The sequence below is a fragment of the Equus asinus genome, chromosome 13, assembly GCF_041296235.1.
Source record: "Equus asinus isolate D_3611 breed Donkey chromosome 13, EquAss-T2T_v2, whole genome shotgun sequence".
In the NCBI taxonomy this organism is placed as follows: Eukaryota; Metazoa; Chordata; class Mammalia; order Perissodactyla; family Equidae; genus Equus; species Equus asinus.
In genome coordinates this window covers 58,257,433-58,285,000 of record NC_091802.1, presented here as the reverse complement: position 1 = coordinate 58,285,000, position 27,568 = coordinate 58,257,433, and the positions used below count along the sequence as shown (strand labels likewise).

The window sequence follows — 27,568 nt, the reverse complement described above, 5'->3', positions numbered from 1 at the left end:
CCTGAAAAGGTGAAGCCATGTGGAGAGGGAGGAGTTAAGGGGAGCCCTGCAGGTGCCATGGCCACACTCACCTCCAGTGGCTTTTGTCCTGTTCTTCTTCAGAAGCCCTGCTGGCCTTGCCCAATGCTGCCCCTCTCTGATGTTATCCTGGGCTGGGGATAGACTGCTGGGCACAGGGACCCCCAGGGGTGCTGGAGAAGGAGACTAGCCGGCAGTAAGGGCCTCCCGCGTGCCAAGGCTCTGTGCGGGGCACCCGCCCTGTGCCGGTGTCACCCCCACGGCCGCCCGCCCAGTGAGCAGAGGCTGTTTTCCAGATCGACTCGTATGAGAAGCTGTACGAGGAGGTGTCCAGGAGCGAGAACACCAAGGTGTTCAGCGGCTGGCTGCAGGGCGACTGCCGCCCCTTCAAGCAGGCCCTCCTGAACACCATCAAGCGCTGGAGCTTCATGTTCAAGCGACACCTGAGCAACCACGTCATCAACAGGTGGGCGCCAGGACCCTGCCACCCACCCTGCCGTCATCCTGACCGCGACCACAGCCCAAGAGAGCCCAAGAAATACACCAGGGGCCTCCACAAACAGCCTTCCGTGGAAGCGCATGGTGTCGGGGGGGCGCCTCCACCAGGGAGGACACGGGGGCGAAGGCCAGGCTAGGAGGCAGTGGCCCCACCAAGGGCAGGTCCCAGCAGAAAGGGGCCACCTGGCTGTGAGCGAAGGCTCTGTCCCTCTGTCCAGCCCCTATTATGGAGCACCTGCAGTGTCTGGGCGCCAGACGCCGGGGAAAGCTCTGGGAGCCTGGGTCTGGCGGGGAAGCCTCGTGTGAGGACCCTAGCTGCGCCGTTACAGGTAGTGGTCAGCCGTGGGCTGTGTGGGGCCAGAGGGAGGACGATGGACTGGAGCACCCTCTGGGAGGCCGGCCAAGGCTCTCTGGGATGTGGCCTTACACTAGGACTTGCTGGTCAGTTTGAGCAGAGCTGGCGAGGCGTGCGGTGACATGTGGGCAGAGACGCAACAAGCAGCCGGTGTCCCGAGAGGGACAGGAGCTGTGCCTCCCTCGGCGGGGACTTGTGAAATAACCGGGGAGCACTGGCTGCGGTCCCTCTGCTCAGACGGGCCTCCCTCCACCCCGGGCGGCGCCCACACTGGTGGTTCTTGCCTTCCTTCGGCAGCCTCGCCGACCTGGAAGCCTTCATGAAAGTTGCCAGGACTGGCCTAACGAAGCCCCTCAAGGAGGGGGACTATGACGGCCTTGTGGAGGTGATGGGCCATCTGATGAAGGTCAAGGAGAGGCAGGCGGCGACTGACTCCATGTTTGAACCCCTGAAGCAGACCATCGAGCTGCTCAAGACCTACGGGGAGGAGATCCCCGAGGAAACGCACGCGAAGCTGCAGGTGGACGCGGGCGCCTCGCCATGGCCGGGGAGGGGGGACAGCCAGGCTGGCTGCGGCAAGGCAGTGAGGGAGAAGGGCTTGAAGCTGCATGTGCACAGCACTTTACAGCGGGTTTAGGCAAGGTCAACGGTCAGCACCACAGCAGCTGGTGGGCGACCGGGCTAGTGGGGAGGGATGGAGAAGACAGTCCTGGGGCTGCTGCCCCGCCGCCGCTGCAGTTCCAGCCTCCTCCCAGATCCGGCTGCCTCTCCTCCCTGGCTCCCCTTCTCTGCCCTGGCTCTGTGTCCAGTCGCACAGGCACATTCCCCCTGCCGGGAGGTGCTGACTCGAGCCAGTGCCCAAGACCCCACAGCTGAGAGGGTAACAGGCTGTGGGGCAAAGGGGGAAGGAGCCGGAAGGCTGACAGCCACGCAGAGCCAGTGACCACGGTGACCCCGGGCTGCCCTGGCCTGCTTCGGAGCACGTGGTGTTTTGACTGAAAACAAGAGGGCGGTGCCTTCCCCTGCCGCCCTGCCCAGGCCCAGCTAAAGACCGGGCTGGAAGTGTGCGGCCAGTCCCCAGGGGCTCCGGGCCACGGATGGGGTAGCTGGTGTGATCAATACGGCATTTGAGGCATGCCCCTGCCTACAGAGAGCGCTTGTCAGTTGCAGGAGAAAGTGACACAATGTGTCTTCCATCTGTGGGCAAAGAATTCGTGGGCTGGGATTTTTTTTTCTTTAAAATATTTTATGATCATATGTACATATTTTCCCAAGTGTGGAGTAGTTGGAAAATACAAAAACTCATCTGACTGTTACAGCCGTTCTTGAAACGGCAAACTTACAGAGATGGACAACAGGTGCGTGGTTGCCCAGAGTCGGGTGGGCGGGTGCAGCTACAGAGAGAACGCAGGGAGGTCTTTGTGGTGATGGACAGTGCTGTGTGCGGCTTGTGGCGGTGGCTACAGGAACCTATGCATGGGGTAAAATTGCCTAGGACTACACACGTGCACACATGCATGCACACACGTGCATACATGTTCACACAACACGTGCACACACACACACTTGCACAAATAGATTGGGGTGAAAACTGAGAGGTTCTGTCGTCTAGTTCAGAGAAGCACACCAACGCCGGCTTCCCGGTCTGGCTGTTGACAGAGCTGTGTAAGATGCCAGCACCCGGACGGGGGGACGGCATGCAGGACTCTCCATCCGCTTTTACAACTCCCTGTGAGTCTATGATTATTTCACAATAGAAAGTTTTAAAAGAACAGAGAAAGGAACGGCCCTTGGCCTCTCCTGCCGTAGGAACTGCCAGAGCAGTGGACAAACACCAAGAAACTGGCCATCCAGGTGAAGCAGAACGTGGCGCCCCTCCAGGCCAACGAGGTCAACATCCTGAGGCGGAAGTGCCAGCAATTCGAGGTAGTGCGGCCCCCCGGCGGGGCCGGGCCTCGGGGTGCAGGCTGTCTGATGGGGGCAGCAGCGTGCGGGCTGCGGGAGCCATGGCAATCCAGGCTGGATACGGGCAATGCAAGCCGTCTCTGTGCGGTTCTCTTGCAGCTCAAGCAGCACGAGTTCAGAGAGAAGTTCAGGCGAGAAGCCCCCTTCTCCTTCAGTGACCCCGACCCCTACAAGTCCCTGAACAAGGTACTGTTGCTCTAGGAGGAGATGGGGTCGTAACTCGGGGAACCATGTTGCTTTCTCGTGTTTTCTCAAGCTGTCATTCTTCTCGGTCCAGAAGCACAGCCTCGGTGCCGCTGTCCTCCAGGCCACGTGTGTGTGTGCGTGTGTATGTGCGTGTACCTGCAAACTCGGACGCTCCCTGTGGTCTTCCCTGCGTGGGGGGCTGCTTAGAGCTCCACTCCAGGCCCACAGCTCACACCCATCTGAGTCTCCTGCGGCCTCGCAGACCCGCCCTGCCGCTCAGCTCTGCTCTCCCTCGGAGGTCCCCAACCCCATTCACATTCAGCAGTTTCCTGTCACCGGGCTTAGCACTCACCTGTCGTCCCTGACTCCTTTCTCTCCCTGGCCCACCACCTGCAGCCAGTGGCCAAGCCTCACCCGTGTCCCCTCTCTGTTCCCACGGTCCAAGTCCATGGTCAGCGTCCAACATGCAAGTTCTACAACTTGCTGGACCTGGCAAAGCACTCAAGCTCAGGCCCTGAGGGCTCTCACGGGGCAGGAGGTCAGGAGGGTGTGGGGTGCATGGGGCCTGTCGGGGAGCCCCCGGGAGCACAATGGGGCACCACCAATGCCTCTCTGCTCCCAGCACAGTGCTCAGCACCCACTGTGACCAGACCAGCCCCCCCTTCTGCCTCACTCTGCAGCCCCACAGTCTTGAGTGCAAGGGACCCCCAAGATGTCCTTCAGGGTCACCCATGCTTTCCCTCCCCCAAGCCTCTGCTTTTTGGCTTGCTCAGCTTCGATGCCCACCATTCCCAAAGGTCAAAATCCAGCCCTTTCTCCATGGCCGTCTTCTCACGCCACATTCCCTAAACCAGAATATGGATGCTCCCATTCGCTCCTTCGAGCCCCCGGAGCCCTTATCCACAGGGCCCCAGGCGGATTCTTTGAAGAGACCCGTGTGGGCTCCATTAGGTAACCGTATCCACGCGTGAGACAGGCCCTTCTGCGGTGGAGTGCGTACACTGGGCTACCCACCTTTGTGCCCATGCAAACATACAACATGCTTGCTACCAAAGCATTGGCAGCCGTCCGCTCTGAGTCATGTGGTTTGGGATGACTCTTTTTTTCCTCCTCTTTGTCTAGATTTTTCTCATTTTCAAAGCAATCAAGCATTACTTACATAATTTTTAATAAGATAAAAATATGTCGATAGCGTGAAAATTGGGGAAATTCTAGGAAATCACGGACTCTCAGGAGGAAATTGGGCATTCGTACAATGTCCATTGGAAGTCAGTCCTCGGGCCTGAAAGCACAAAGATAAACCACTTTCCCGTGAATTCAGAAGTGAGGGGGCGTTTGAAGGTGGGCAGGGGAGGGGGCTGCTCCCCTGGCTGGAGGGTTTGTGTACAGGTGTGTGGGGGAAAGACAGCACAGTGATAGCTCTGAGAAGGTTTGCTCGCATACAGCAGAGGGAAGGGAGGAGGGTGCCGCTGGGCGTGGGCCCCCTGTTTACTGCCTCCCTCGCCTGCTCGCAGCAACAAAAGAGCATCGCGGCCATGGAGAGCATCATGGAGGCGCTGTGCAAGTCTGGGAGCCTGTTCGAGGTCACAGTCCCAGATTACAAGCAGCTCAAAGCTTGTCACAAAGAGGTCCGCCTGCTGAAGGAGCTCTGGGACATGATCGTCATGGTGAGGGGGACGGCAAGCCGCTGGGCATGGGGTTGGGGGGCAGACCGACATCGATGGTACCCAGGGCGGGGGGGGCCTCTGCACGCGCTGTATCCTGGCACCAAGAGGAGCTGCTCCCACTATCCTTCGGCTGTTAAGATGCAACAAGCGCATTGGATGGAGGCACCTACTCTCCTCCGGTCACTCTACCCGACACTAAGGCTTTGTAGGTGGCATACGTGCATGTGTTAGCTCCCGCCAGTTTCTCTCCTCTTGGCTCACCTGTTTTCGAAGATATTTTAGCTCTTCTCTCTTATCCTTTTGAATGAACTTCAGAATCTGTCAAATCCCCCTCCCCTCCAAAAGAAAATTATTCTGACTTTAAATGAGCTGGATCTTCCGGTGAGCTAACCTGGGGAGAGCTGCTCCCTTGGCAGCACTCAGGGTTCCCACACAGGAGCGTGCTCTATCTCTTCGTTTATTTCATTTTTAAATATACCGTAGTAAAATGTTGTAAATGTCTTCATTCTGGCCATACCGAGTCTACGTATTTCTTCCAAAGAGGGAAAAGGTCTTTGGAGTTTAGGCTGCATTACAAATGCCCGTAAAGAGAGAGTGTGGACTGAAGCTGCCTGACAGTTACTTTTTTGCAGTTAGCTGAATTAGAGTCTCTTGGCTATGAGTGCCATCACAGAACACGGTTGCTAAAGTCAGAACGAACCGCATACTGCACCTTCCCAGGAAACAACAGTCAGCACAGACGAGAGGATGGAGGGTGTATTTCCCAGGGGATAAGACTAAGCATCTACAGTCAGGATATTTCGCAAAAAAAGTGTCCAAAACAAACTAGCCAGGACACTTTATGATAACAGGATACAGAAGAAGCTTAAACCCACCAGAAAGGGCCATTGATTCCTATGGGGGTTGAGGTTTTGAGTTTTTGTATCTTCAAGGTCAATCTCTCGTAAACACCCCCAGTTTGTGTCTTATCTGACATGTGTGCTTGTCAAGCTCAGGCCTTTCCGCCTCAAGCACCTGGGTCACCATCCCTGTTTTCCTCGAGGATGAGCACTGCCAGCTTCACAGCCACTTTCAACGCCCCGCGAATCGAAGGCTGCAGGCCTCGTGGTGCTGTTTCCACTCTGTAGGGTTATTCCCAGGTAGCTTCTGCATCTTGTTTCCTACTGTCGTGAATGAAATGTCTTCTATTATATTTTTATCAGTCAGTCTAAACTAGGCTGCTCTGCAGTAACTAACAGCCCTAGAGGCGTCTCTGTGTAGTTAACAATGAAAGTGTATTTCTCGTCCATGCGAAGTCCACACTCCAGCTCCTAGTTCAGGAGCCTCCAGGCAGCACATCCCTATGCTTCCATGATCGCCAGGGCAGGCGCAGCGAACCCTGAGCCAAGTGTCAGTGATTACATGCTCCTGCCCCCCAAAGTGTCAGGTGTCACTCTCGTTTCATTGGTCAAGTTACGTGGCCACACCAAGAAGTAGGAGGAGCTGGATCCTGGGGAGCAGTAACGAGGCCACCACAGGATTTTGCCAAAGGATATTTTAACTGCTAACTTTTAGGTTGTACCCTTAAAAGTTTTTAAAACTTTTTTTTATCTTTTAAGTTGTAGCTTTACAACCAGGTTGATTTCCCCTTGTATCCACCCACTTTACCAAACTCTGTTATTAGTTCTAAATATTCCTCACCGGGTTTTGCTCCCCATGAGCAGTGGCAGTGAGGCGGGGCAGCTCTTCCTGTATCTTCCCTGACAAGAGTAGACAGTGGGTGTTTGCATCTCAGGTAAATACCAGCATCGACGACTGGAAGACCACCAAGTGGAAAAACATCAATGTTGAGCAGATGGACATAGATTGTAAGAAGTTTGCCAAAGACGTGAGGTCTTTGGACAAGGAGATGAAATCCTGGGATGCCTTCGTGGGGCTGGACAACACGGTGAAGAACATGATCACGTCCCTGCGCGCCGTGAGCGAGCTGCAGAACCCCGCCATCCGGGACCGCCACTGGCAACAGCTCATGCAGGCCACGCAGGTACCGCTCACTGTGGGGGCTGGAGGGCACTGCCTCTGACAGCGGCCGGCCTGGCTGCAGGACGGACCGGCCTGAGCTGCTCAGCCGGGCGACCAGGCCTGGTGCTGATCAAGCCAGGTGTGGGCAAGGCTGGCTTCACGCACACGTGACGTGGGCAGTCACACAGGGCTCTGCGCTCAGAGGGGCCCTGCGCAGAGTTGAATGCTCTGCAGTCACCATCTTGAAATTCTTAATCATTTTAACAGAGGGCCCATCATTTTCATTTTGCACTAGGCCCCGCAAATTATGTAGCCGGCTCTGGTTGTAGGTTGAATGTCCACAAGGCTCAGGAAGTTTAGGGTGGATGAACAGCTGGATCTCCCAGACTCCCCAGGAGCACAGAGTCCTAGTGCCCAAATTTCCTGAGGATGTTCCTGAGTGGGGGGTACTGGCCTTGACACCCACAGGAGCCAAACAGGAACGCTCCCCACTGTCAGCAAACATTGAACAGAACTATACCGGACAGCTGCTCTGCAGAGGCCCCACACAGCTGCCAGGATCCAAAGACAGAACACGTGGCCTCTGCTCTGAGGGAGGCAAAGAGAGAAAGCCCAGGGCACACGGTCCTGTTCGGAAGGCCCGGTGGAATGCTCAGGAATGATTCTACGAGTGTAGAGGAGGCAGGGCCTCCGAGGGGAGGGAAGAGCAGGAAGGGCTGCAGGAGCACGTGGAAGGTGGCCTGGGCCTGGGGAGAGAGAAACACAGAGACAACGGAAGGGTCGTCTTGAGTACCTGAGTCCCGAGACCATAGCTGGTCCAGACCGCTGGCCAGCAGGCCCGTGCGCCCGATCCAGGTGCCCTGGGAGATCCCCGGGCAGTGACCAATTAGCACGAAAATGCCCCAGGACTTCGGCACAGCTGAGGACTTAGTGAGAGCCGGCCAGAGTTTTTCCCAAACATCATCGAGAGACATTCGATTCCAGCCGTTGGTTAAACCGGTTTCCGTGGCGAGCTCAGAACCCGGGCTCGGAAACATCTGTCTGTGAGAGAAGAAAATAAGCTCGGGGATGGGGAAGGGATGTGAGGACTGAGTGGCACGATGCAGACACCTGCTATTGGACTCAGCCACGCCTGTTACTACACGCCAGCTCTGAGGTGGTGCGTCAGTGTCCTGTGGCTGCCGTAACAAAGGACCACACACTTGGGGCTCGAAACCACAGGAATGTGCTCTTTTGTGGCTCTGGAGGCCAGAAGTCTGAAATCAAACTGTCGGCAGGGTTCCCTCCCACTGGAGTCTCTGGGGAGGATCCTTCCTGCCTCTTCCAGCTTCTGGGGGCCCCAGGCACTCCTTGGCTTGTGGCCACATCACACCAGTCTCTGCCTCTGTGGTCACATGGCCTCCTTCTGCACGTCAAATCTCCCCCTCCTTTCTCCTCTAAGAACACCTGTCATTGGGTGTAGGTCCCACAAAGTTAAGCCAGGATGATCTCATCTCAAGATCCTTAACATTGACAAAGACCCTTTTTCCAAATAAGGTCACGTTCTGAGGTCCGGGGGGACATGGAATTTGGGGAACACTATTCAGTCCACGGCAGGTGGCTTCTGCTATCACACGATTTTACAGGGAGGAAAGGCAAGGCTTGAGGCAACTCGTGCAAGTCACGGATCCAGTGAATGGTGACTCAGAGCTTCCAGCTGCTCCTTCTGCAGCTGGATTACTCACTCCCTGCGTCTCCCAGGACACAGATGTCCTCGACTGGAGTACAAATGACCGTGCGTGGAACATTCCTATTTTCCCCCCAGGTGAAATTTGAAATGTCAGATGAGACCACCCTGGCGGATTTACTCCAGCTGAACCTACACAACTACGAGGATGAGGTCCGAAATATCGTGGACAAAGCTGTGAAGGAGTCCGGGATGGAGAAGGTACCCTTTGTTGGCATCGAGATGCCCTTTGTGTGGGATGACGCTGGGCCTGCCGGCCCCGGCCGGCGCCTGCAAGTCTCTCATTTCACGTGGGGTCCAGCGGTCACTTCACACAAAAGGAAAGGTTCCTGGGCCTTCTCTTACCTAACCCACACAGAAATCTTATAAAACATTTCCAGAGTTTATTACCAAAGAAAACCCCAGTCCCGTTCCTGTCTACAGCTCCGTCTCTGCATGCAGTGGTATGCACATTTAGGAGCAACCTGAACTCTCTCCGTTCACGGAGCAGAGTCTGGTCCTGTCTGCCTCGTCCTCGGCCTTCTGAGGAGCTGAAGGCGGGCGGGCGGGAGGACGGGCCTCGTCCGGCACCTGGGCTCGTTAATGGGCCACGGGCTGGGGCAGCTCCAGGCCACGGGGAAATTCTGGAGCGCTCCTTTGGCAGTTCAGATCTCTCTCCTGGCCTGTTTTGTGAGTTTGAATTGTCACATCTTGGCTTTCTTGTTTTTTCTCTTAACAGCTTTATTGAGCTATAATTCACATACCATACCATTCACTCATTTAAACTGCACAATTCAATGGCTTTTAACACATTCACAGATATGCGCAACCATCACATATTAGAATTAGTCAATTTTGGAACATTTTCATTATCTCAAAAAAACTCATACCCCTTAAGCTATCACCCCCCATCTTTCATAGCCCCCACCCCAGCTCTAAGCAACCACTAGCCTGGTTTCTGTCTCTATAGGTTTGCCTATTCTGGACTTTTCTCATCAATCAAATCATACGTATGTGGCCTTTGTGTCTGGCTTCTTTCCCTCGGCATGTTTTCGAGGTTCATCCATGTTGTAGAGTGTATCACTACTTTGTTCCTTTTGATGGCCAAATAATATTCCCTTATAGGGATAGACTGCATTATTTTATCCATTCATCCATTGATGGAATTTGGGTTGTTTCCACCTTTTAGCTACTGTGAATAATGTTGGTGTAAACATTTTGGCTTTCTTACGGTGGGGCTTATTCTGTGTTCTGGGAAACTCTGGGTCCTTCTCAGCCCCTCGTGCCAGATGCTCTCTGACCTAATTTCTCTTCCCCTGAAGGTGCTGAAAGCCTTGGATAGTACCTGGTCCACCATGGAGTTTGAGCACGAGCCGCACCCGCGAACGGGCACCATGATGCTCAAGTCAGACGAGGTGCTGGTGGAGACGCTGGAGGACAACCAGGTGCAGCTGCAGAACCTGATGATGTCCAAGTACCTGTCCCACTTCCTGAAGGAGGTGACGAGCTGGCAGCAGAAACTGTCCACGGCAGACTCGGTCATCTCCATCTGGTTTGAGGTCCAAAGAACCTGGAGCCACCTGGAGAGCATCTTCATTGGCTCTGAAGACATCCGTGCCCAGCTGCCGGAGGACTCCAAGCGCTTTGACGAAATCGACCTGGAATTCAAGGTGAGCACAGCCTGGGCATTTCCAGAAACGACTACATTGGAGAAAATGGGGCTGCTGACACCTTGGCGGCCCCCGTCTCTTCCCAGGCCTTGATGGCAGATGCAGTGAAAACGCCAAACGTGGTGGAAGCCACCAACAAACCGGGTCTCTACAACAAACTCGAGCACCTGAAGAAGAAGTAGGTCGTCCTCACACCTGTGCAGACGAGGGTTGTCGCAGCAGCAGGAAACCCAGTCATGTGCCCCCTGCTGGCCTGGACCGGGCAAACACCCGTCACCTGCACCCCACACCTCCCACACCCCATAGATCCCCCCCACACTCCCCTACCCTCACACCGGTGCTCATGCTCCCGGCCACATCCTACCATGCTGCCCCATCGGAGGAAACACCATCTCTGGAGATTAAACAGTGCTCCCTCCTACCCAGGGATGCCCGTGGGTAAGGGGCTGGCAAAGAAGGAGTGCGTCAGCTTGGAAGGTCTGAATGAGACAGGGGCTGTGGACGACAGACTGGGCGTCTGCAGGGCTGTCCGTCCGGGAGCGGGGGGGGCTGCAGAGAAGGCTTCCACAGCCCCCCTCCCCCCTCCTCCCAGCTTGGCCGTGTGTGAAAAGGCCTTGGCGGAATATCTAGAGACAAAAAGACTGGCTTTCCCAAGATTCTACTTCGTCTCCTCGGCTGACCTCCTGGACATTCTCTCCAATGGGAATGACCCCGTGGAGGTAGGCGAGCCCCTGGCATCCTGAACTTGGGCCCACTTCCGGCGCGACCTCCAGACTCCAGGCGCCCCCATGTCTGGGTACCCTTAGGATGTTGGAGGCGTGTCCATGGATGTCCCTGTATCCCCTCCATGAGCTCATCCACGCCAGAAGCTGCCCAGGCACTCATGTCAGATCCTGCCCTTTACCACCCGTGCCTCATTTTCCTCATCTGGAAAGTGGGTTCGATGCCAGGGGCTTAGCGAGAAGCTGTTTTTGAGAGATACGCCCACACACTAGGTCGCCCTCGGGCTCATTCTAATAAATCTCAGGCCCCAGGAGCCAGGGAGAAAATGTTCCTCGAGGCTGTTCTGAAACAGAGAGGGTTAACCAGCTAGCTGAAGGGAACGCGACTATATTTGAATCAAAAAGTTACAGGACTCAGGAGATGAGTGCACAAGGGTGGCCGGAAACTTAGGATCTGAGTCTGTGAGTTAGGGAAACGGGCCCAGTGCCTGGGACAGAACTTCTCCAGGAAAAGAGATGTTCGGGGTCAGACACTGGTCTCTAAAGTGCCGGGTCTCCTGGGCTGGTTCTGGGTCCTGCCTGAGAGCAGTTTGCGCCGTGCCCTTTCTTGCTGAGGCATGTTTAGTTAGCGTAGATCAGAGAGCAGGGGCTATATTCCAAAAAATGAAGGATGCTTAAAGCCACCCAAGCAAGACCCAGGCCGCGTGGATCCGCCTTTCACATCCCTCGGCTGCATAAGCCAGTGTTTCCGCCCCCCACCACCCCCGCGCCAGGTGAGCCGCCACCTGTCCAAGCTCTTCGACAGCCTGTGTAAACTGAAGTTCCGACTTGATGCCAGTGGGAAGCCTCTCAAATTCGGCCTGGGCATGTACAGCAAGGAGGACGAGTATGTGGATTTTGATCGAGAATGTGACCTCTCAGGGCAGGTGAGCGTGCGAGTCACAGAGTGAACAGACAGGGAGCCCCCACGATGACAGTGCAGCGGCGTAAGAGCCACACACCTTCCTCAGGTGTGTCGGCGTAGCTACCAGCCTCTGACTGTCTCTCTCTCCTCTTTCCTCTGCCTCTCTTAGAACAAATGCGTGAAGGGCCTCTTTATAGAATTTCCAGGACAGCCTTACCCGTAGAGGATGAGGTGCACCTTGGGAAAGAGGAGAGGAGAGGAGGGGAGAGTTGAGTTTATTAATGCCACTGAAGTTTCCTGTGGCCATGGGGGCTGCTTTGAAGGGGGCCACACGCCTGAACCCCCAAGTTCTACCACCTGTTCAGAATCATCAGCTTTATTGCTTTGATAGATAGAGAGATCTCGCCCCCTCGCTGCCAGCTGGTTCCCTTTTCCAGCTTTCCCAGCCCGAGAAGGCCGGCTCCTTCTGTCAATAGCAAACGCCCTGGCTGCCCCTCTCCCCTCATCTCATTGCCCAATTCTTGATCAAGAAACCGAATCAGCTTTGACGTTAGCCTCAGCAAAATGTAATTTGGAGGCAAAACAGCTGGGAAAAAAAGAGAAAACCTCCCGCAAGAAAAACTGAGCCTCACCAATTTGGCGTTTGAGGGCCTGGCAGGTTTGCTCTGTGAGCATGTGGCTGGCGGGGCCAGGACGAGATCCTCCATCGCAGTTCATTTACATTCATTTCCTGCGCTTAACTCCTTCCCAACACAGGCGAGGTCTGCCCGAGCTCTATTTAGTTACAAAGAGAAACCAACCTGATTATCCCATGTGAGTTTCTCTCCCAGTGGCAGTTAGTTGAGGGTTTATATCCTAAAATACAAACTAGGCTTGTCAGCAAGTTTGTCCCACGACGATGTTGGACCCTGAGACAATGCTCTTGAGGAGCAGGTGCTTTCCGCAGGGCTGTGGTTAACAGGGAACGCGAGAGTCCAGCAGACCCGCCCCCTCCGCTCTGTCCGTGCGCCCAGCCACGCCGCAGACCTGGGCTGGGTAGTCAAAGATCCACTGCTCCCGTTAGTCAGAACCCGCCAGGGACATGGGGGGACAGACGCCGTGTCCGGAACATCAGCAACGCCTCGGAGGCTTGGACAGAGCCTGTCTTCTCTTCTAGATTTTTCTCTGATCCCCTCCCTCCTCTGCCTAGAAATAACGTATGCACACAAACGCCCAATGCAACACCTTTTGCCTGGGCACCGCTGGGCTTCCCAGCCACATGTTTCAAGCAAGCCATTCTTACCGCCTTGTGAAAACCTTGACAATTCTACCCCTGGGAGGAGGAGGATGACAATGGTAAATTTTCTTTTTTTTTTTTTTTACAACAAAATAAGTCATTGGAACCAGGTGCACTCACAGCCTCTCTGGTCAATGTGGCCCCATCCCCAGGTGGAGGTTTGGCTGAACCGGGTGCTGGACCGAATGTGCGCCACGCTCCGACACGAGATCCCGGAAGCCGTGGTGACGTACGAGGAGAAGCCGAGGGAGCAGTGGATCTTTGACTACCCAGCCCAGGTCTGCGGCGTGGCTGGGCGCACGGACAGAGCGGAGGGGGCGGGTCTGCTGGACTCTCGCGTTCCCTGTTAACCACAGCCCTGCGGAAAGCATAGACTAACCACTGGTATGAACTGTCTCCTTGGAAGTAGAACGATGCTCACTGTGCGGGCCTTTGGGGGGTGCTGTCTGTTTTCAGATTGCGCTCACGTGCACTCAGATCTGGTGGACCACCGAGGTGGGCCTGGCGTTTTCCAGGCTGGAGGAAGGCTACGAAAATGCCATCAAAGACTACAACAAAAAGCAGGTGTGTGGTCCCGTGCGTCCATCTGAAACTCTGCCAGGAGATTACCAGGAACTCCTTAATCGTCTAAGGTAGCGCCTTGTGGACCTGCCGTTTCCATTGGTCTAAAGCAGTCAAATGACGGCAACCCCGGGTGGTTCTGCCCAAGAGTAACCACTTCTGAAATATGTAACTCTGATTTCTTGTCTGGAAATCATCAAATGCTACTGCAAGTCTTTTTTTTTTTTTTTTTAAGATTCTTGGTTAGAAATTTAGAAATTAAAGATAATTTTTAAATGGAAAGAGGGAAAGCTCCCCAGATATAGCCACTGTCTCCAGATTCTTATCTAGCCCTCTAATCTTTTTGTTTGCATATAATTGACTTATACATAAAAATATGCAAACTATATGTAAAACCCTCTATTTTTACTTAATATCCACCATCCTCCCTCAGCATTAGATTTTCTTCTACCACATCATTTTTAGTGGCTCCACGGTATTCCACTGGGGAGCTGTTCCACAGCTTACCCGACCCCTAGTGGAGAGATATCCCAGAACTTTCTTCTGTGTTCCATGATTGCAAAGAAGAACCTGGTGGTCTTCCCTACCCAACTGTGAGCTCCCTAGGGACCCCCTCAGCTTGCAGACCCCCCAGTGGTGATTGGCTGGCGCCACTTGGTGTCCAGCAAAGGTGCCTTTGCTCCTGCAGATCAGTCAGCTGAATGCGCTCATCACCCTGCTCATCGGAAACCTCAGTGCAGGCGACAGGATGAAGATCATGACCATCTGTACCATCGACGTGCACGCCCGGGACGTGGTAGCCAAAATGATCCTGGCCAAGGCAGGTGTCGGGGAAGGGCCCGGCGCTCGGGGACTCCAGGCCTGTTATCACTTCTTCCTGGGGGAGGGGACTCTATTCCTGGCAGTGGCCACCCCCCTATCCCTCTTTTGGACTCGCCCCTGGTAATCAACTGAAGAGCAATCCAGTTGGAGGTGCCCGATCTTCAGTGAGGTGCAGCTGGGGCTGTGTTAGGGTTGATGCGGGCACTGGAGGAGCAGCCGAGGGTGGGGAGCAGCCCCAGGTGGGGCTCAGGGGGCGGCCTGTGGTCCAGCAGGCCTTCCCGGGGTGAGGCTGGCTCTTAGGCTCCCGCGCCTCCTGCAGGTGGAGAGCTCCCAGGCCTTCACCTGGCAGTCCCAGCTGCGGCATCGCTGGGACGAGGAGAAACACCACTGCTTTGCCAACATCTGTGACGCCCAAATCCAGTATTCGTATGAGTACCTGGGCAATACGCCGCGGCTGGTCATCACCCCGCTCACCGACAGGTGAGGACGCCCCGGCTGCTTTGTCCAGGGCGGTGGTGCCCGGCCCTGATGACTCAGGAAAGGAAATCACACTTCTTCTTTGGGCTCCTCCCCGTACCTCTGGGTTGTTGGGCCCAAATGTAAGCTGCCGAGGCTGCAAGAACCAGACATTTGGGTGGGGGGACCTGCGTGCAGAGTCAGTCCTGCCGGCCGCCCAGCCTCAGGTGCCGCGTTCTTGTTCCCTCACCCTGACACCAGCTGAGTGGCCTGGGGGGGGAGTTGCTTTGCTCTCTGAGGGCCTGCAAAGTGGGGACATGAGTTCATGAATCCTCATGGGCTTGTTGAGGATTGAGCGAGTCGTTTAACCCCAAAGAGTACTCAGACCAGAAGCTGCTCAGAGAAAAGCCCCAGTGCCCGTGATGTGGCCACTCTTGTTTTACTAGACGCGCCCACCTCCCAAAGGCTGTGGTGGGTACAGCGCCTGTACGGTGTCTGCTCCTTAGTCGCATCTGAGTTCCTCCCCTGCCCTGTCCCTTTTGTGCCTCCTTGGGGCTGAGCAGGTGTAGCATTAACACGATGAACTGAAACCACAATAAAAGAGGAAGCCGGGCGGCTGTGGGGTTGCTGGCACTCGAGATGATCAGGGGTCCCTTGCAGGTGCTACATAACCTTGACCCAGTCCCTCCACCTGATCATGGGCGGAGCGCCCGCTGGCCCCGCTGGGACCGGCAAGACGGAGACGACCAAGGACCTGGGCAGAGCCCTGGGCATCATGGTGTACGTCTTCAACTGCTCCGAGCAGATGGACTACAAGGTGTGCGTCCCAGGCCTGGAGGTGGGCTCAGAGGGCCCCGTGGAGGACCAAATACAGCACCTCCCCAGGAGGCTGTGGCCTCCGCACCCGGAGTGAGCTCTGGCTGTCTGGATGCCACAGGCCGAACCTGGGGAGGAGCCCAGTGGATGGACTGAGCAGCTGTGCCCCCCCCAACCCCCCCCACTGGCGGCCTTGGCCCTCCCAGGAAGCTGGGACCTCTTCGGCATGACGAGTGTGTCTGGAAGAGGCTCCCAGGGTTGACAAGCCCAGGTCCAAATGTCTCGTCCCACCTGTGGAGGTAACATCCTCCCAACCTCACTTCCAAGCTTGCCCCAGCAACTGGGGACTCCAGAGCGAGCGCCCCTGTCGTAGTTCAGCCTAGGGCTTCTGGGGAAAAGCAGGCAGGCTTGGGAGGGGAGCAGGGGTGGGCCAGGTCCCAGCTGTTATCAAACTATGATATCAAACTATGTTATCAAACTATGCTGGACATCATCAGTTCTCAAAGGGCCCCAGGAAAGAGGGTCCCCTCAAGGCCCAGGACTAAGCAGCCTCTGGTGGTGAGGGGAGTCGGGGGGTGGGCCCTGAGGTCAGGAGCCTGACCTGCAGGTGGCGTCCTCCCCATCTGTCTCTGAGCCTCACCACTTGGGGGACCATCCTGAGACTGAGGGCGGGGCCAGCTCCCCCTTCTGACTGTCAAGGCCACAGCCCATACAAGCCTCCTGGATTCTGGAAAAGTGAAACCTGAGGCTGGATCCCCCTAGAAGGATTTTAATATTCACCTGGAATCCCATAAGTAAATGTTGAAGGATCATCTTGATCACCCAGCTGGAGTGACAAACACCTAAGAGAAAGTCTCCCGACGTGCACCGCCCCCAACCTTAGCGGGAAGCCCCTCCTTTGTGTGCTGGGAAAAAATGCCAGGGCTGAAGTTCACACACATGCCCTGTCTGAGCCGTCCAGCGGGGGGACTTGGATGATGCCCCATCCCAGGGAGGGTCTGGGTGCCGAGGGGTCACGGGGAGAGGACGGGCTCTTGCTGGCGCCCGACCCTGCGCGCTATTCACCCTTTCCGGGAGTGGGCCGCCCTGCCTGCTCGCCTGCCACGGGCCCGGGAGCTCCCGACCTGACCGTGGGTCCGGGAGCCGGGAGCAGGACTGCGGGGCAGCTGCGGGCAGGGAGGCTCCGGGCAGGCCTCGGCCAGCTCGCCGCGTCTCTTCCTCTCCTCAGTGCGCCCTTCTCCAATCTCCCCTTCTAGTCCTGTGGAAACATCTACAAGGGCCTGGCGCAAACCGGGGCCTGGGGCTGCTTCGATGAGTTTAACCGGATCTCGGTGGAAGTCCTGTCCGTGATTGCCGTCCAGGTAGGCCCCGCCGTGTCTCGGGGCCAAGCCCGGGCACTCACTGCTGGGCCTGCTCTGGCTCATGAGCTTTCCTGTAGAGCCAGTTCCGCCTGCCCCAGGGGTGGCGTGCACGAGGATGAGCGAGACCCCAGCCCTGTCTTTTGGGGGCCCACAGTCTGGCGGGGTACACGTACACAGAAGAGAAAACAGTGAGAGTCACATACGGTGGCATGTACGTAACCGAATGTAGATGAGGGGGTGATTAATTTTGCTTGGGGGACCTGGACAGAGGGCTTTCTTGCACCTATCAGTGGAGTTGGGCGTTGAAGGATGCATAGGAGTTTAACAATTAGATAAGAGTGCTTGGAGAGAATAGAAAGAAAAAGGAGAAAAGAAGGAAGGGAGTGAGAGAAGGAGGCAATGTGCCTGGGTATTTTGGGAACACCCATGACAGAGTGCAGGACACAGCATGGACAGGTGAAGCAGGGCTCCCAGGTCAGGGGGCAGCCCTGGGCTGGCATGACCCCTGGCTGCCAGTTAAATTGCCTATGGGGGCCCCGCCCCGCATGTTTGGCCGAGCATTGCTGCATCGTAAACACGTGCCTCCGTGATCCTATGCGCTGGAGCTGAGAACCAGGTCCTCGCAGGGAAGCTGAGGCCAACCTTGGGGCCCAGGCTCAACTGTGATATTCCAAAAGGACCCAGAAGTCAGGATGTTGATGGTGCTCAGACCCACCCCCCCCACCCACACAATAGAGAGATGAGTAGGTACAAGCCCCCTGGACTTTCTAGACCACGTGTGAGGTGAGGCTGCGGGGCAGGCTGAACAGCCCCCTCCAGGTACGCAAGGCAGGCGGGCGGGAGGAGCAGAGGAGGGCGTGGATGTGTGAAACCAGCCCCGGCCTCTCAAAACCCACAAGCTGGGTGTAAACCCTGATCTAAATTTACTAATTTGTCTCCTTCATTCTGTGCTCGGCAATGATTTAAACTCTCTGTGCCTCCATTTTCTAATCTGTAAAATGGTTTCAATGACACGGGTTTGCTGGCGGGATTAGAGGTGGACACAGGGAGCCGGCACCTTCCACTGTTATGACCCTCCCTACGTGGAGTTGTCCCTGAGCCCTGGGGTGGAGGCCAGTAAGGCAAAGACAGAATGACAGGCAGCCAGCGTCCCCAGGACCCGCCGGCAGTGCTGGCCGCTGACCCCCACCCCCAGTGCAGGAGCAGAGTTAGTACCCAACCGCCAAAGTCAGTGAACAGACCTCAGAATATTTATGTAGAGACCATATCAGGCAGTAAGTGTTTGATGACTCAAATGGAGGAGCAAGAGGGGAGGCAGTGAAGAGTCCTAAGGTCCCCACCCCAGCCCCGAGCCCTGCCAGGGTGTGAGCTATCCCCGGGCAGACTGGGCTGGGGAGGAAAGTCCAGGACAGCCCTAGCGTGAGCTTTGCTCTAAAGGCAGAGACTTAGGACATGCAGCCTCTGGAAGGTTTTGACCGTGAGTGCCGGGTGCCCTCAAGTGGTGGCCTGGAGGTCTGCAGCCACCTCCGCAGGAGCAGAGAATGGACAGCAGCTAATCCCTGAAATTCAGCTTTCACCCAGTACCACTTTCTTAAAGAAGGTCCGTCCTCCCACGGGTCACTGCCAGGGCAGGAACGGGACACCTAACATGGCCAGGAGGGGGAACACCCCTCAGCAATAATGAGGAAGGAACCATCAATACAGACACAACCTGGCGGGATGTCCAGGGCAGTGCACTGGGTGACAACAGCCCATCTCAGGTTACACCCTGGCCGATCCCACTTAGTAACATCCGTGGAACGACAGAAGGACGGAAATGGAGAGCAGATCAGTGGTTGCGGGGTCAAGGAAGGGGTGGGGGCGAGAGGGAGGTGGGTGTGGCTCTGGAGGGCCACATTGGTCCTCGCTGTGCCAAAGTGTCTCCATGGTCCATGTCTGTGTCCCGGTTGTGATACTGCACTATAATTGTGCGAGATGGTACTGTGACTCGGGGCCGGACGCTGGCGAGGGGTGCATCCTTTCTTACAACTGCCTTTGAATGTGCAATCATCTCAAAAGTTAAAATTCATTTTTTTTTGTACAAAAAGAGACCAAGAGGGTCCTCTGCAAATTCTTAGCCTCACGCTTTAACACAAATGAAGACCCGTCCGGCCTGTTGAAGCTGGCCGTTCCCATGCTGACGTGTCTGTGTGCCCATTGTTTAGGTAAAGTGTGTCCAAGATGCAATTCGGGCCAAGAAAAAGACTTTTAATTTCCTGGGAGAGACAATAAGTCTCATCCCCACGGTCGGCATCTTCATCACCATGAACCCTGGGTACGCGGGACGCACGGAGCTGCCCGAGAACTTAAAGGCCTTATTCCGGTGTGTGGGCCCGGGCCAGAGGAAGAAGTGCCTGGGAGAGCAGGTGGAGGAGGGCAGAGGGCAAGATGGGGGGCGGAGAAGTTGTGGAGACAGGGCTCCCGGGTCAGAAGGGACTAGCGGGCCAGGGCCTCCTTAACAAGCAGACGGTGGACTTCTTGCTGCCCGTGTTCCCAGGGCTGGAGGGCCCCATTTGAGGCACAATCTGCCTGTCGGTACAAGACAATGGAAGCCAGGGTTCAGGGTGACTCTCAGAGGGGTCGCATGGAGTGACTGCAGGGCCTGGAGACCCTCCATGTGGAGGGTGTGGGGGAACAAGTGAGGTGGGCAGGGGAGAGGGAAGCAGGGCCGGGAGTCCGACACCTGGCCCTAGAATCTTGACCAGTGATGCTGTGGGCCTCCTGGCAGGGGTGTGCACCTAGCTGAGGAGGGGCAGGTGGGGCGTGGGAGGAAGAGGAAGGAGCCCAGGCAGACCCCGCTATCTCCCCCAGGCCCTGTGCTATGGTGGTCCCCGACTTTGAGCTGATATGCGAGATCATGCTGGTGGCCGAGGGCTTTCTGGAAGCCCGCCTGCTGGCCAGGAAGTTCATCACACTCTACACCTTGTGCAAAGAGCTGCTATCGAAGCAGGTGTGTCGACAGTGTCCTGGGGCCCACAGGGCGGGGCGGGACAACGTTAAAGACTCCGTTGACCCAGACTGGCTTCCACACTGGCCTGGTGAAGGCGCCACACGTGCCAGTAGCGCCCCCCACTGGCCAGTGTGAGAAGGCGTGCTCACAGCCGTGCACCCGACGCTCTGCCCACAGGATCATTATGACTGGGGCTTGCGAGCCATCAAGTCCGTGCTGGTGGTGGCTGGCTCCCTGAAGAGGGGCGACCCCAGCCGGGCAGAGGACCAGGTGCTCATGAGGGCACTGAGGGACTTCAACATCCCCAAGATCGTGACCGACGACCTGCCCGTGTTCATGGGGCTGATTGGGGACCTCTTCCCGGCCCTGGACGTGCCTCGGAAACGGGACCTGAACTTTGAAAAGGTAGGTTCTGCAGGACCTCGAGTCCAGCCTGGAAGCCCAGCTGCGCCAGGGCCTCCCGCCTGCCAAGGACGGCTCTTTCCATCACGTGTCGGGTTGGTACCTCAGAGTCAGGGGCAGCACTGGGGTAGGTGGCCACGTCTGCCAGCCGGCGACGGACACACACGCACGGCTCCCTCTGCTACGAGAAACACCCTGAGCCCACAGGCCGCCTCACCAGCCCTGGCCAGCCCCGTCTCAACACTGGGGAGTTGAGCAAGGAACCGGAGGGGGCTTGGGGCAAACCCAGCCCCTGCACGGAGGTCTCAGTAGCGTCAATGGCAGGACCTGCAAACATCCACGCCGGAGGGCCGCCATTCTCTTCTGCCATGTTCCGCTAGGCAGGAAGCTCCCCCACCCAGAAAGGCCACCTGGTCCTTGCACCACAGGTTCAGGCCCCGTCCTGCGTGTGCCCCCCAGATCATCAAGCAGAGCGTCGTGGAGCTCAAGCTGCAGGCAGAAGACAGCTTCGTGCTGAAGGTCGTGCAGCTGGAGGAGCTGTTGCAGGTCCGGCACTCCGTGTTCGTCATCGGGAACGCGGGCAGCGGCAAGTCTCAGGCATGCCACCCTCGCGGCCGCGCCCTGGGCCTCCTCGAAGGGCCCTGCATGGTTCCAGCACAGTGGTCCCCACCCCAGGGGCCCCAGCCCAGTGCATCCGGGGCTCGAAAGGTGTCGTGGGCCAGGAAGGAAGCTGTGGGAGGGTAGAGGAGGAGGTGAGGAGCGGCCATGGGACGCTGGTCCACTGATGAGGCCCTGCTCCTCCTCGGTTCTCTGATCTTCCTGCTCCTTCCCTCTCGACACCAGTCACTTGCCTTCCTGCGGCCAGCTCCCTGCCCTCCTGGCCCCGCCTGCCTCCCTGCACCAGCCCCCCATCCGCCAACCTCCTGTCCCCTGCCATTGCCTGGGGCATGGTGAAAAGCAGGGCGTGGTGGCCAATGTCACTAATATCTGTAACACCGGAAAATTCTAAACCAGCCAAGAGTTCAGCTAGACGCCCACAGGATAGACTGTTATGCTATTCTTAAAGATCATTTCCCAAGACTAGTAACATTGGTACGCTCACAGCAAGTTATTTTTTAAAAGGCAGAAACCGTATGAACCCAATTTTCTAAAAAAAAAAATATATATATATATATATATGTATATCTGTCTGTTTACACACATATACATATGAAACATCCTCAAATGTCCTTAAAAGCCCTTTCATCTGGGTGGAGGAATTATGGGTCATTTTTTTCTCTTAATTTGTTTTTCTTTTCTTTTTTTTAAAGTTCCGGTTTGTTTTTTCTTTTTTGGTGAGGAAGATTGGCCCCGAGCTAACATCTGTTGCCAAGCTTCCTCTTTCTTTTTTCTCTCCAAAGCCCAGTACATAGCTGTATATCCTAGTTGTGAGTCCTTCCAGTTCTTCTATGCGGGTTGCTGCCACAACATGGCTTGATGAGCGGTGCACAGGTCCATGCCCAGGATCCGAGCCCGTGAACCCCGGGCCATCGAAGCAGAGCACATGAACTTAACCACTCCGCCACAGGGCCAGCCCCCTCTTAGTTTGTTTTTCGATGAGCACATTTTACTTTTATCATCAGGAAACTCATGAAAATTGTCCCAGGTCTTAGCGTGGTCTCCAGGCAAGCGGGTTTGCCGTCTGCAGATGAGAAGGTTTACAGCTCACTTCCTGTCATCCGGGTCGTTGTTAGGGGGACAAACTCACCAGTGTGTCATCAAAGCAAAACAGACCACAGCAGGGATTCTGCCTGTGGTTTGCACGAGGGGCCCCTCCCACGTGTGGATGGCGCCCCAGCAGCCCCCGTGAACGCCTCTGCCTCCACGCAGGTCCTCAGGTCGCTCAACAAGACCTATCAGAACCTGAAGAGGAAGCCGGTCGCCGTGGACCTGGACCCCAAGGCCGTCACCTGCGACGAGCTCTTTGGCATCATCAACCCGGCGACCAGGGAATGGAAAGACGGTACTGGAGCGCTGGCCCCAGGGGCCGAGCAGGGCGTGGGGTCCCCAGGCATCACACCCGGGCCCACTTGATTCTGGTCACTCGGCCGTGCTCAGTGCTGTGAACGTGTGAGACTTTCCCGCGTGCCTGGCGAGGCCCCTGAGAAAGACCCTCAGCAGGCCTGGGGCGGGGCAGCACACACACACACACACACACACACACACACACACACACACGGCGCATGATGACGGTGCTTATGAAAGCAGTGAGAACATGGGTCCCCGCCCCCAGGTTGGGAGGAATTGGAAGCCACAAGGACTTGGGATGCTTGAGCATCAGCGGTCCTGCCCCGAGCAGGCCAAGGGGAAGGGGCCCCCTCCCCGAGGTGGTTGGGAGGCGAGCCTGGAAAGCAGGCTTGAGCCCGGTTGTGGCGGCCCCGGAGCCGTGGGGTGCTGGGAAAGGAGTTTCTCTGAGGAAGGGGTTTGACGGGGTTTGCACTTTGTAGAGAGAACTCAGGGGACACTGGAGAAGGGGCTAGAGAGGCTGGGGGTGCGGACAGGGGTCGGGAGGTTCGGGGCGCCCAAGGCACAGTCCAGGTGGATAGATGGGCACTGAGGAGGATGGAAGAGGCAGGGCACATGGCTCCAGGGGGATGCTGCCCACACTCACCCCGTCAGAGCCTCCGTGCATCCCCCTTCTAGACTGGAACCCAGAGGGGGCTCTGCTCCTGCGTTCTGCTTCAAGAGGCCTCCCCAGCCCCCACTCCTTCTCTACCCCTTGCCCTGCTTTCTCTTCGTGGCTTGGTCACCCTTCCTGTCATGTGACACGTCTATTTCTGCGTCTGTATCTTTCGTTTCTCCCCCAGTAGAATGCACTTCCATGGAGGTTGGCAGGGGCTCTGATTGTCCCCAAGTCCTCTGCTCCGAGCCTGACACATTGAGAGTACTCAGCAGACCTTTGTTGAAGGAAGGAAGGAAGGAAGGAAGGAATGGAAGGGTAGAGTGCCGAGTGTGGGTCATGCTCCACGTAGGGGTGCTGAACCTCAAAGAACTGAACAAGACTGGAGTGGGGGCAGGCCTTGGCAGGGTCAGAGGAGGGCAAAGGGCAGGGCCTGGGGTGCGGACATAAAAGAGGGTCCTCAGGGTCAAGGACAAGGGTGGGAAATGAGCCCATGGCCTCCTGTGTGAGGGCCTCTGCTGTCCCTCTGAAGCAGGGACAGGCCACCTCCAGGAGAGAGAGGCCAGGGTCAGGCCCAGTGGGGACTGAAGGGGACAAGGTTGGTCTCAGCCTCCGTGGCCTCAGAGAGCACTTCAGAGAGCACCTGGTCTGCTGTTGGCCCCTTGCAACCCTGCTCATTCAACCAGCCTGCTCACTCACACCAGTGCTGATCACTCACACCAGCCTGCTCACACCAGCCCTGCTCACTCACACCAGCCTGCTCACACAGGCCTGCTCACTCACACCAGCCCTGCTCACTCACACCAGTGCTGATCACTCACACCAGCCTGGTCACACAGGCCTGCTCACTCACACCAGCCCTGCTCACTCACACCAGCCTGGTCACACAGGCCTGCTCACTCACACCAGCCCTGCTCACTCACACCAGTGCTGATCACTCACACCAGCCTGGTCACACAGGCCTGCTCACTCACACCAGCCCTGCTCACTCACACCAGCCTGGTCACACAGGCCTGCTCACTCACACCAGCCCTGCTCACTCACACCAGTGCTGATCACTCACACCAGCCTGCTCACTCACACCAGCCCTGCTCACTCACACCAGCCCTGCTGGCTCACACCAGCCTGGTCACACAGGCCTGCTCACTCACACCAGCCCTGCTCACTCACACCAGTGCTGATCACTCACACCAGCCTGGTCACACAGGCCTGCTCACTCACACCAGTGCTGATCACTCACACCAGCCTGCTCACTCACACCAGCCCTGCTCACTCACACCAGCCCTGCTGGCTCACACCAGCCTGGTCACACAGGCCTGCTCACTCACACCAGCCCTGCTCACTCACACCAGTGCTGATCACTCACACCAGCCTGCTCACTCACACCAGCCCTGCTCACTCACACCAGCCCTGCTGGCTCACATCAGCCTGCTCACGCACACCAGCCCTGCTCACTCACACCAGCTGTGCTCTCTCTCAGGCCTTTTCTCCACCATAATGCGGGACCTGGCCAACATCACTCACGATGGCCCCAAGTGGATCGTCCTGGATGGGGACATAGACCCCATGTGGATTGAATCTCTCAACACTGTCATGGATGACAACAAGGTTCGAAGGACTCCTGGATTCCAGAGCTAACCCCAAAACCACAATAACTGGGGGGAGCTCTTGGGAAATGCCACACATCACCACCTGCCACACATGACAGACAGAACCTGCCATAGACTGGGACTTGGAGGGGGGGGTCTGTCTGCAACTCTGTGCAAAAAATTATGAACAGGGCAAGTCCCCGGTCACGAGATGTGCTCCTCGTATGACGCCGTGTCCCGTGCGCCCTGTCTTAGGTATTTTGCAGCAGCAGCAGCATGGGTAAAGGGTGCAAATGTGGAGAGCATCCTTGTCTAATTGACATATGGCATAACGTGGAAAGGATAGCTAATATCTTAGAAGGCAGAAACAGCATTTAGAATTATCTAGAAGTAGCTTAAGAAAAGGGTTCTCAGTCAGGTGGAGGGAACTCAGGAATTCCCGGGGAAGGGGAGGGGTCACGGTTAGAAAAAGCAGATTTCCTATCACAGTGAAGTCCTACCTGGTGCGCCCGTCTGGAAGCCTCTCGTGTTGTCCCGGGGCGGGTGGGGGCACTGGCATCAGGGACGGCTGAGAAACGCCGGGTTTGGGGAAGCCGGTCAGCTGTGGGGCGTGGGTGCGGGCTCCCTGGCTCCCTCCTCCTTGTTCTGAGAGGCGTCGTGTGACGCACCATCAGGACGACAGCCACGTGCCGCTGAAAACCCACAGGCCAGTCTCCCTTCCCAGGTCCTCACCCTGGCCAGCAACGAGCGGATCCCCCTGAACCGCACCATGAGGCTGGTGTTCGAGATCAGCCACCTGAGGACAGCCACCCCGGCCACCGTCTCCAGAGCTGGCATCCTCTACATCAACCCCGCTGACCTAGGCTGGAACCCGTGAGTGGGATTTTGGTTCTCCTGCTCCAAACTGTGGCAGAGAAAGACGAGGTGCAGAGGGACACCTGCATGCGTTCATTCATTCATTCATTCATGCGATAAGTACCGTGTGCTGGGCCCTCCCCAGGCACCAGGGTCGTGGTGGCGAAAGGATGAGGGACAGACATGTAAATAAGTGATGTGAATGCACAGTGAGGCTCCAACATGGCAGCCAATGAAAGGGAAGGTTGCACCACATGCCGGGAGCTCCAAGGGTAAGGGGGGAGGGGCGAAGCCTGTCTTGGAGACAGGAAGTCTTCCCGGAGGAGTTGAAGTTTTGCTGACACCTGAGAGGAGAGGGAAGTTTCCAGGTGGACACAAACTGGGGGGAGCACTCCAGGCAGGAACCAGCCTTTACAGGGACGTGGGGGGCGAGAGCGTGAGGTTCCCAGGGGCGGGCAGTGGTCGGGTGTTCCTGGATGGAGCGTGAAGCGCGAGGATGCTCTTGGTAGGAAATGTGAGGATGCTCTTGGTAGGAAATGTGAGGATGCTGGACCAGCTGCAGGGCCAGTATACAGGGGCCCTTTCTGCCATGAAGAGGAGAGCTGCTCATGCCGGTGGGCAGTGGGTGGTCTCTGGGGACGGGGAGGGAGGATGGATGGATGTTTGCGATGGTTGAAATCTTGAGAAATGGAAGACTTCGCTCTGGAGGCATGTGCTCCTGCTTGACACGAGGCTAGTAACTGACAGAGCGCGTGCCAGCACAAGGAGCCTCGTCCTTCCGCATTTTGAGTAGAAATCCTGGTGCAGCATTCCAGGACCAACAGGCTCAGGAGAAACGCCTTTGCTGCAGGCGGTTCATTCGTTCATTCATCCAACTTGTACTTTCTGTGCACCTACTGTGTGTCTGGCCCTAGGATATTCCATGCCGGGGGACTAGATTCTCCAGGAGAGCTGCGGAGAATGGCAAGAGAAGTCTGGAAACCAAGACCGTGTTGAGAGGAAGAGAAATGCATGGGGGATTCCAGAAGCATCAGCCCCAAAGGCAGAAGGGAGATGGCGTCCCACATACCCGGGGAGGAAAAAGCTTCCGGAGGACGGTGGGGTCGAGAGGGTCACATCCAGAGGGTCCAGGAGCCAAGGACAGAAACGCTGCCACTGGACTTGCAGCTGGAAGCCCATGGGTGACGCAGGATGGAGAACTTCCTGGCGTGATGGGGCAGAAGCCAGGTGGCGGTTCGTTGGGGAGGAACTGGGAGGAGGCACTGGAAATGCAGCTCTTTCTGGAAATGAGTCTTGTAGCAGCTGGGGCGACGAGAAGGAAAGTTTGTTTTTTCAGGATGAGGGTGATGTTGGAGCATGGGGAGCAGGCACGGGTGTTTCCAGGGGCGGGCAAGTGTGTGGGCGGGGAGAGGGAGGGGGCGCAGGGGTTCCTGCGTGATGCGCCTCTCAGCCTCCGCAGTGGGAAGTGAGACCAAGTGCCGGGACATAGCAAGGCCAGGGTCTGAGATGGGCACCTGAGCACAGTGGCCCCTGCAGGGACAGGACGGGGGGCTGGCCTGACCTACAGGGGGCTGAAGGGCCATGGAGACCCAGCAGTGCTGTGTCACCTTCTCTAGCAACATTGTTGTCCCACTTCTGTCAGTGTCCTGTGGCTGCTGTGACAAAGGACCACAAACTGGGTGGCTTCCAAAATGGAAGTTTATTCTCTCCCAGTTCCGGAGACCAGAAGTCCGAGATCAAGGTGTGGGCAGGGCTGGACGCTCTGGAGGCCCTGCGGGAGCATCTGTTCCAGCCTCTCTCCCAGCATCTGGTGGCTGCCGGTGACCCTGGGTGTCCCTTGGCTTGTAGGCACCTCACTCTAGTCACATGGCCGTCTTCTCTGTGTCTCAGCCCATCTTCTCTCTGCACGTGCCTCTGTCTCCCAACTTCCCCCTTCTAAGGACCAGTCATTGGATTAGGGCCCACCCTAATCCAGGATGCCTTCATCTCCAGGTCCTTAACTTGATCACGTGTGCTAAGACCCATTTTCCAAATAAGGTCACATCCACAGGTCCCGGGTGGACATGTCTTTTGCGGGGGCCCCCATTCTGC

The 27,568-nt window shown here is 56.7% G+C and overlaps 1 protein-coding gene across 1 annotated transcript in view; it reads left to right on the top strand.

Moving 5' to 3' along the window:
* The window catches only part of DNAH17 (dynein axonemal heavy chain 17), a 121,213-nt gene that overhangs the window by 37,208 nt on the left and 56,437 nt on the right, over nucleotides 1–27,568 (top strand). Inside the window, exons 22-45 of the mRNA XM_014863319.3 lie at nucleotides 315–484; nucleotides 1,169–1,391; nucleotides 2,681–2,797; nucleotides 2,936–3,022; nucleotides 4,537–4,689; nucleotides 6,464–6,712; nucleotides 8,495–8,617; nucleotides 9,718–10,065; nucleotides 10,152–10,243; nucleotides 10,658–10,784; nucleotides 11,561–11,713; nucleotides 13,120–13,245; nucleotides 13,424–13,531; nucleotides 14,217–14,348; nucleotides 14,670–14,830; nucleotides 15,467–15,623; nucleotides 16,879–16,983; nucleotides 19,188–19,345; nucleotides 19,834–19,972; nucleotides 20,150–20,377; nucleotides 20,834–20,971; nucleotides 22,244–22,376; nucleotides 24,514–24,641; nucleotides 25,347–25,495. Of these exons, the coding sequence (XP_014718805.3) occupies nucleotides 315–484; nucleotides 1,169–1,391; nucleotides 2,681–2,797; nucleotides 2,936–3,022; nucleotides 4,537–4,689; nucleotides 6,464–6,712; nucleotides 8,495–8,617; nucleotides 9,718–10,065; nucleotides 10,152–10,243; nucleotides 10,658–10,784; nucleotides 11,561–11,713; nucleotides 13,120–13,245; nucleotides 13,424–13,531; nucleotides 14,217–14,348; nucleotides 14,670–14,830; nucleotides 15,467–15,623; nucleotides 16,879–16,983; nucleotides 19,188–19,345; nucleotides 19,834–19,972; nucleotides 20,150–20,377; nucleotides 20,834–20,971; nucleotides 22,244–22,376; nucleotides 24,514–24,641; nucleotides 25,347–25,495 (3,704 nt within the window). The remainder of the gene's footprint in view (nucleotides 1–314; nucleotides 485–1,168; nucleotides 1,392–2,680; nucleotides 2,798–2,935; nucleotides 3,023–4,536; nucleotides 4,690–6,463; nucleotides 6,713–8,494; nucleotides 8,618–9,717; nucleotides 10,066–10,151; nucleotides 10,244–10,657; nucleotides 10,785–11,560; nucleotides 11,714–13,119; nucleotides 13,246–13,423; nucleotides 13,532–14,216; nucleotides 14,349–14,669; nucleotides 14,831–15,466; nucleotides 15,624–16,878; nucleotides 16,984–19,187; nucleotides 19,346–19,833; nucleotides 19,973–20,149; nucleotides 20,378–20,833; nucleotides 20,972–22,243; nucleotides 22,377–24,513; nucleotides 24,642–25,346; nucleotides 25,496–27,568) is intronic.